This window comes from Asparagus officinalis, chromosome 1 (assembly GCF_001876935.1).
Source record: "Asparagus officinalis chromosome 1, Aspof.V1, whole genome shotgun sequence".
NCBI lineage: Eukaryota > Viridiplantae > Streptophyta > Magnoliopsida > Asparagales > Asparagaceae > Asparagus > Asparagus officinalis.
This window is the reverse complement of record NC_033794.1, coordinates 15985359-15994573: the sequence shown is the minus strand read 5'-3', so window position 1 is coordinate 15994573 and position 9215 is coordinate 15985359. Positions and strand designations below refer to the sequence as shown.

The following is a 9215-nucleotide window of genomic DNA, read 5'->3' as shown; positions in this document are numbered from 1 at the left end:
AGCGCCAATGCCGCTAAAAATCACCGCTAACCATAGTAGTGCAGGCATAGGCCACTACCATTATTGTGGCCACTATTTACAACGCTGATAGCCTGTTAGTTTTAACTAGTTAACATGACTAGCGGTTATTCATTCTAATATGAGTCAGAGGTTTATACACAAGTTTTTCTATTGGAAAATTGCAAAAGGATGCAACATATTCTACAACACCTAGTAGTTTTTAGTTGGCATTTTATTCTTAATAGAAAGAAGAAAAAATTTGTGGATTTGTTGAAAAGGGATTTGAAAATCACTCTCCAGGAATCAGAATGACCTATTTTTTCATTAGAAAGTATAAGAATATAAAAATAATGCTATCTAGGAGGTGATAATTTGATGGGCTTCCGGACCAAGTAGACCCAAATCAACTCACTTTCCAGACAGAGTCTGACACTTTACTATCCACTTAGAGTAGGGATGAAAGCAATTATAACTCAATTTAAACTCAGGTTAGGGATGCTCAGTGTTTCTCAACTGGTATTGTTGTAGCCTTGGCTCCAATTAAAATGTGAGATAATCGTTGATTCGTTTCTAATCACTCATCCTGGTATTATTGGTCCTTTTCTCTTTCTTGTCTGTTAAATTGTATGTGAAATTCATATGTTGTTTAATAATATAAATTGGTCAACTATAGTCTTATCAAGAAGTACGTTGATTATGCTTTCAATTTTGAGTTTCTCGTAAATAATTGTGATGGATTTAGGTTGAAATTTTGATTTTTATACTAAATTTGATGACACTACATATTCATCCGGCCCTTGTTCCCAAATCAAACCCAACTTTAACCACATTACCAAACATATACATATTGGTCAGGTTGTGCACATGAAATTTGCAACAACCTGGTGTTGTAGGGATGGGGCGTAGACAACATTTCCTTTGTCACTATAGAGCATGTGTATGAACTTAAAGTACCATCTGCTGACCCAAACTTGCACCCCTAATCTTTCTTGTCTGTGTGGAAATTATCCTAATTAGACCTCAGGAATTGAGTCCTTTTCTGCTGACTGTTGGAAAATGAAAAGGCTTAAATAGCATTCCGTTCTTTAAGACATCAAAATTTCTAATAGATCAGATTACAGGCTAATGTTTGGGGGACATTCTCTACTTTTCCTTTTGTCAATGCTTATTTCACATGACGTGCATGTCTACTCATGTAGACTCTACTTTAAGTTTTGTTAATTGCCAAAATCAAATAAGTGGTCTTCGTGAAAGAGAAAATGCAGAAAAAAGCAGGGGAAAGGAAGGAAAGAAAGTGGAAATGAACCAAGGAGGAAGGGACAGAAATAACTTGTAACTTAGCTAATGGAAAAATGATATAGTGACAATTACCTGGTAAACAATGAAAACTGAAAGTAGTTGTTGTTTGACCATTTCTATTAAACAACATGTCGAGCACTCTCAATAAAAGTGACATTAGTATTCTTTTCACTTGACCTACAAGGGCAATGTAAAGCTGAGCTATAGTAGAGTATATTTACTTTCTGGGACTTGTTACAGAGTAATCAATTCAGAATATACATCTTTAATTCATTATCAGGAAAAATGATAAGTTAGTTATTACTTATTAGCGTGTGATTAGCACTTGTATGTATAGAAAATAAGTGTCTAACCTGTTTGTTGGAAATTTCAAATATATAGAAAGCAAGTGTTTTATACTGTTTATTGGAAATTTCAATTTCATGTGCTTTCGTACTTATCATCGGATATGAAAGTTTGGGATGTGATTCATCTTTGAGGGTGGTTTAGTTTCTGTATGTATACATAAATAGTTATATGGCAATAATTTAGTCAGGAATGAAGTTGATTTTAAAGTTTAATAGCTACTTATTAACAATTCCTGCTATTCTTCCATTTCCATATATGAGAACCAAATATTCGTATTACAGGCAACTCTTTTATCTGTTCTTCTCCGTATCATATGCCATTATGCCAACTATATCATTTTTCCTTGAAATCTTCATTGCTCTAAATCCATTTTAATATGCACGTGTATTATTCATGCACAAAAGGTAAAGCAATCCATATTGATATGTTTCTGAAGCTATTGCATAAAACATCTCCGGCACTGATCATACTTTTTGTGGATGACAACACATAATAATATCTACTGCAGACAATCTATTTATAATTGCTACTAATGATTCATTGGAAGTTATTTTACTGTTTTATTAATCCTTTCATTGATCTTATCAGACTTCTATCCTACATTTTTGCTACTCTGCTCTTTAGGTAAATTCATGTGCTCTCTTTTGAATTTTTTACAGGTCACACATTCAACACATGGAATGGAAACATTACGTCATTTTCTAATTGATATTTGTGGTGTAACTGCTGATTGGAAGATGCAAGATGTACTTGACGAAGAGATTAAAGTCATCAAAGGAATGGTAGGAACCGATGAACATGTTATTTGTGCTTTATCGGGTGGAGTAGATTCCACTGTTGCTGCTACACTTGTTCACAAAGCAATTGGTGACAGGCTTCACTGTATCTTTGTTGACAATGGTTTATTAAGGTTCAATTCCCTTTTGTTTTTAATCCTTGTTAGGAATAAAATAATGTCCATAATTGTCTTTTAAATGCTAAAAAGAATATGTCTCTGTAGGTACAAAGAAAGAGAACGGGTGATGGCAACCTTTGAAAGTGATCTTCATTTGCCCGTCACTTGTGTCGATGCATCTGATCGATTTTTTAGTAAGCTCAAGGGTGCCAGACCCAGAAATGAAAAGAAAAATTATTGGAAGAGAATTCATTTATGTTTTTGATGATTTTGCTTCGGAGTCGGAAAAGAAGCTCGGGAAGAGACCCATGTTCTTGGTTCAGGGAACTCTGTATCCAGATGTTATAGAGTCATGCCCACCGCCCAGAAGTGGAAGATCCCACTCACACACAATCAAGAGCCATCATAATGTTGGAGGGCTTCCAAAAGACATGAAATTAAAACTCATTGAACCACTTAAGCTCCTTTTCAAAGACGAGGTTTAATTTTTGAGTTTATAATTTAAGCTTTGTTTTAGCTATGCATTACAAATGATATAATTTACTATTTGTTTGCCTGATCCATTCTATCATGTGAATGTTGTTCTTCATTGTTCTCTGCTGGTTTATGTCTCTATCTGCTAATATTTTTTCCTGCAAGGTACGAAAATTAGGGGGGACTTTGAATGTCCCAGAAGCATTTTTGAAAAGACACCCTTTCCCTGGACCTGGCCTTGCTGTTCTAGTCCTGGGTGATGTTACGGAAGGGAATGCATTGGATATTCTACGACAGGTTTCATATTTACATTATGTGCAATGCGCTTAACTATTCATATTTTATTAGTAAAATATTAGTTCTTTTGGTCATTGACTCTTCTATTATGTTCCCAGGTTGATAAGATATTCGTTCAGTCAATCAAGGATGCTGGCTCTCTATGACAAAATTTGGCAAGCTTTTACTGTGTCTTTGCCTGTACAGTCTGTGGGGGTTGAAGGAGACCAGCGGACTCATTCTCACGTTGTTGTTCTTAGAGCAATCACCAGCGAGGACGGAATGACTGCAGATTGGTGAGTGATAAACTTTTTACTAAAATGATATATAGGGCTATATTTTTGAATCATTCATACAGAATTACATCATTATAACTTTTCCACTTTTACATGCTAGATTTCCCTAACTGAATTAATTATGACCTGGGGTGTGGGGGTGTGGGGTGGGTTGGGGGTGTTCCTACCATTCCAGGCCATATCTACTAATACTGCACATTATCAGCATACCTACTAGCGTGACTTTTCCTTTTGAGTGTTTGGATTGCGGAGTGAAGTGGAAAAGAACTTAAGAGATGGGAGGGAGAAGGAAGAGCAAGAGGATGTTGGACAAGAAGAAAGAAAGAGATGAGTGGAGAAATAATAAACCTTTCATAACATTATAATTGTGATAACTTAATAGACTTTTCAAGCTATATTATTAGCTCCTTTTACTATGATTGGTTCAACACATTTATACGAGTGTCAACAAATCGATTGGCATCATCTCCTTTAACATATTATCAGGGAGACAAAACTATTTCCATTATGTAGATACACGCACTTCTTTTAAATGTCTTGTTATAATGTCATTGTATGAGCAACCTATGAAGCATATTATTACCAGAGAAAGAAATTAAATGAACTGTTAGGTTTTTCCTGTTTCCATCTATAGATGCATGTTCTGGGACACCCATGCGCATGGAGATAAACATACTGCATCGCTGAATCTAAATTTTGATAGAGATCTTCTGTTGGATGTTTACAGCTTTAAAGCCAAATAGCACCCTTGTATGTGATCCAAAACACAGTTAGGGATCAAGTTTATAGTACTTTTACGAGTTAGGACTTGGTAGGAACTCCAGGATATCTGAATGTAATTTTGGTGCATGCGTGTACATGTGCTTGCTCTATAGGTCACGTTTAAGAGGGTTCAAATTGTCAGAAGTAGAATGGTAGTAGTTGCAGTGAACGTTGAACATTAAGCAATTTGCATCTCATGTTTTGTTGATGTTGACTCGGATTAATCAACAAAAATCCGCTGTCTGCAATCTTTGCTTTTGCAATTTGTTCAAAAGTGTTTATTATATCCAAATAGGCCTAAGATTTGATATAATATTGAATTCCAAACTGAATAGTTTGATGCATTCTCTCGTCTATATTGTACTTGGCAAATCATAATAAACTTTTTTTTAATCTTCAGGTATTATTTCGAGCACAAGTTTCTTGTTGAGGTGGTTCGGAAAATTTGCAATAATGTTCGCGGTGTAAAGAGTTTGCCAAGACATTACATCAAAGCCCCCAGCTACTGTTGAATGGGAGTAAATACAGTTTACAGTGTTATTGATCTAAAGAACATTTACCACCTATTTATTGTTCAAATCTCAGCCTTGAAAGGAAGAAAGGCTTGGGTTTTCTATCACCAAAGGATTCGTCGCGGATTTGTAATCTACTTCTTTGACGGAAATAAATATACTTTCTTTACCGACTAATTTAGAGCTTGTATGAATTAATTGATATATGAAGACGGTGAATTTATGTATATCCATATCCTGCATTCTTAAATCTCCTTTTCTTTGTACTCTGATCTTTTATGATCTCAGGTGCTGATCGTTATATAATCTGGTTGTGTTGAACTGCCTGTTTATTAACAAACTGCGTATCCTTTGAGTACACAACCGAAACATTTACTTTTAAGGGGCTGTTTGGTTCCTTTAATATAGGAAAATGCATTTTCTGGTATAAAAACACAAGTTTTGAGTTTTCCAAACTTTTTCAAGAAATAGATTGTTTCGTTTTGGTTCGCAAAAAAAAAATAGTGGGAAACCAATGTATTTATTTTTCTTGTGTTTGGTTCGCATGGAAAAAAGGGAAAACTAAAAAAAATAGTGGGAAACCAATGTATTTATTTTTCTTGTGTTTGGTTCGCATGGAAAAAAGGGAAAACTTTTGTTTATATTCTTGTGTTTGGTTCGCATGGAAAAAAGGGAAAACTTTTGTTTATATGGCAAAAAGCTGACGTGGCTATAGTTTTCGTCGATTTCACGAGGTTGAGTAAGGAATCGGGGGAGAGAAAAAAATCTGATGTGGCGGCGATTTTCACGGAGTTTCCCTTCTTCAACCCTAGCGAACCAAAGATGGGAAAAAAACCAACGGAAAGCTTATATCCTACGTGACCACGAAAAATCTGATGTGGAGACGGTGTAAAACTTTTCCACCGAGTTAAAAAACGAACCAAACAGCCCCTAAATAAACATATGGATATTCAGTGCGAATCAAAGGTGAAATATATTTATCCAAATATAAAACTTTAATTCATAAAATGATCAGACTAGCCTCATTAGGGAAGAAAAAATAGTGAAATTTACAACAAATAAATCTTGGCAAAATGATCAAACATGTACGTCTCAACCCAATAATTGTCAGAACTTTTCCCAGTAAGCCAAATATTACCAGCAATGATCAACAATTATCACTCCCAAGAAAAAGAAAAAAATCTCAGACGATTAAAAGACAGCACAAGCTATTTGCACAAGGATAATCAATATCAATTTTTCAACAAGCATCTATTCATAAACTGCTCAGCTGCAGCACATGGTTGTGACCCCCCAAATTTACTCCCATGTGGAGAAGTGGAAAGAGTTATTGAGGGTTTAAATGATGGATCACACGGTTCAAGTATAGCATTGGCTAGCCAATTTTGACGGTGGTTTGAACCAAATAATGCGCTGCACTTAATGAGCTCCACAACTTGCATTGTGCTAATGGGCTCAAGAGTTTGGATCAAAGTCAAACCACTACTAAATTCGACTAGCCATTGTTACACTTAAGTATTTGGACTTTCTATAGCTCTGATTCTATTTTTTTCACCCTGGGCCCTCAAGTCCGGTGGCATAGTATAAGCCATAGAACCCATTGAGTGTAACGCGAGATTTGGCTCGATCCACTGCCAAAATTAGCTAGTTAATGTTACACTTGAGACTTTTAGCTTATTATATAAACACTTTATATATTCCGCTACCTATTGATATGAGACTAAACTTTTGGGGTACTATAATCACCCATCACCCACCTTATTAAACATGCAAGATCCTCATCGCGACATGACAATTGATTTGTCTCAATATTATCACTGCACTAACACGATATAGAACTGTACAACCTCGTTGGCGCGGTGTAAGCTGTGGGATCCACTGAGTAGATGCATTGTTTGACACAAACCACTATCAAAATTGGTTAGCCAATACTACTCTTGAACCCCGTAACCCATCATTTAAACCCTCAATAACTCTTTTCATTTTTCCATGTGGGACTAAAATTGGGGCATCACATTGTTCTCCGAACAATAGGTATAATATATGAATAATGGCAGATGATCAAAACAAGAAGCAAATTCTAATTTACATTTATAACCGACCACAAGCAGTTGACTTCAATGATACAAGACACGTTTGCATGGAAAGAAAAGAGCTTTCTACAAATGTAGCATTTGACTGTTGACTTAAATACTTTCTTGAATGAAAAGAAATCAAATGTAAATTAGAATTCATCATCATAAAGAACCCAAATACAAACAATGCTCTATATTCACAGTCGCATCTTTCACTCTAGAGGCAATTAATTCCCTTATAAGTTTCATTATAAGAAACTATGTTCAATTAAACAATAAAGAAACACAAACTTACAGAAGAAACTACTGCCAATTAGACATCGTTTAATAATAAATAATTGACTTCCTCTGCAGAGCATCTCTTTAACTTCTCCATGTCTGTAACCCCAATTATTTGACTTTTTTTTGGATAATTCAAACAACTACCTTAAAGTGTCACCCAATCTACATATAATCTTGTATATAAATACCTACGAGAAATTTTAACTCTAAAGCTTGCTGATACTCCCCTCTAATAGAAAGTCAAAGGTGTATCATCCTCCTCCTCAAAACTAAATAAGTTTCTTTTTCGCTAAACTTATAGCTGAAAAGTTGAACCAACTTCTCCTCCAATTGCTTCATTATCTACATATATATACTAATCTTATTACCATCATCCCTTAAATTTTCTCCTTTCCTACAATTTTCCTATTCTCACTTTTACTAAATGCTGCCTTTTCTCCTCTACTAGCACCATCATCTCCTCTCCTCCCACTAATGCTATTTTTAACTTCAAAAGAAATATTCGGTAAATTTAGGAATTTTATTTGTTTTATGATAGCATACTGTGAAAAAAAAATGAAAGCTCCAAAGATATTCCTCTATAGTGAAATATAAACTTTAAGGTAGACAACAAGAGAAGTAAAAGTGAAATGTGCACAGAGGTAGTATATTGAAGAACAATATCAACCCCCCATTGCCACTCATTTGCCTCTCATACAAACAGGTAAAGAAATTCATACACAGAAGAAAATCACAACCCTGTGTATCTAATTTGATTTATACACGCAATCTCAATAATACCAAAATGAGCATATTTATGTACCAACATAAGGTTTTATAATTGTCAGACATAACTCTTACATATCACAGCGGTTATCCAAATAAAACTGAAGTACGCAAAATAGCAAATATCACACGATGAGCTATTCATTTATTACATGAAGAAACAATTTTCTTAAATCAAGATTCAATATCATCTAAAAACATTCTCATAATCCAACATGCATAGCACTTATTATATGTAATCAAGGGAAGTTCATACAGTACTTAACAACTAAAACTTCTTTACTCCTTTTTCTTTGGTATTTACAGTGCTTGGAGGAGAGGCACCACATGCCCCAAGTTATCAATTTACAGTTTTCATGTAATTCAAATCATACATCCAATACAAGAACAGGGAAAGCACTAAACTGTACAATGAGAAATCCGTTACCAGTTTATGTCATCAACAGCCACAGATGAAGATGGAGAAGGATCCTCTTCCTCCTCAAATTCCACCTCAGGCTCGAACTCTGGAGAATCGACATCAGCTAAATTCTTCAAATCAACAATCGAAAGCTCATCGAGCCTTCTAACCACAAGATCAGCTGCACTAAGCTCATAAACCGGGTGCTTGCTTGCGACCCCAATACACTTCATTCGGGCATCATGGGCTGCCTCCACTGTAGAATTCGAATTCCCCAAAACAATACATCTCTCCGGTATAAAACTAAGCAATTGAGCCACGTATACAAACATCTCAGGATCAGGCTTCCCTCTATACACATCCTCAGCCGTCACAACTGCATCAAAGGACCCCTGCACACCGACCGCCTCAATGGCTTCTTGAAGACTATCTCTTGGTTGTGTAGATGCCACCGCCATTGGGATCTTATGACTCAGTAGGGTAGTAATGAATTCCTTTGAACCCGATCTCAACTGAAAGAACCCTCCTTGTAGACTTCGATGAATTGCCTCTTTTCGGGATGCTAACCTTCGTAGTTCAGTGGGGTCTCTTGACCAACAAAGAACCTCCGAAATGGCTTGTTCATTCTTCATCCCTTCAACTCTTCTCAACATAAACGCTGGGGGAGGTGACTTACCCTCTTCTTGAGCCAACATCAACCAGGATTGCCTCTCTAATTGGCTATCACTCTCAATAATAACTCCCTCCCATTCGAAGATCACGGCTAACCACCCACAACCCATCCGCTCCTGACGAAGCAACGGGTTGTTTAAGGACGGGTTATCTGCCCTA

General features: G+C 36.0%; 2 protein-coding genes across 2 annotated transcripts in view; one reads left to right on the top strand and one right to left on the bottom strand.

The window, feature by feature from the left end:
* The window catches only part of LOC109819579 (GMP synthase [glutamine-hydrolyzing]-like), a 7628-nt gene extending 2500 nt beyond the window's left edge, over window positions 1-5128 (top strand). Inside the window, 8 exon segments of the mRNA XM_020385345.1 lie at window positions 2307-2557; window positions 2648-2752; window positions 2754-3021; window positions 3182-3313; window positions 3412-3450; window positions 3452-3588; window positions 4751-4816; window positions 4818-5128. Of these exon segments, the coding sequence (XP_020240934.1) occupies window positions 2307-2557; window positions 2648-2752; window positions 2754-3021; window positions 3182-3313; window positions 3412-3450; window positions 3452-3588; window positions 4751-4816; window positions 4818-4872 (1053 nt within the window). The 3' untranslated portion in view covers window positions 4873-5128.
* The window catches only part of LOC109819571 (beta-phosphoglucomutase), a 1778-nt gene continuing 716 nt past the window's right edge, over window positions 8154-9215 (bottom strand). Inside the window, 1 exon segment of the mRNA XM_020385332.1 lies at window positions 8154-9215. This exon segment is cut by the window's right edge and continues 8 nt beyond it. Coding sequence (XP_020240921.1) covers window positions 8408-9215 — 808 coding nt within the window. The 3' untranslated portion in view covers window positions 8154-8407.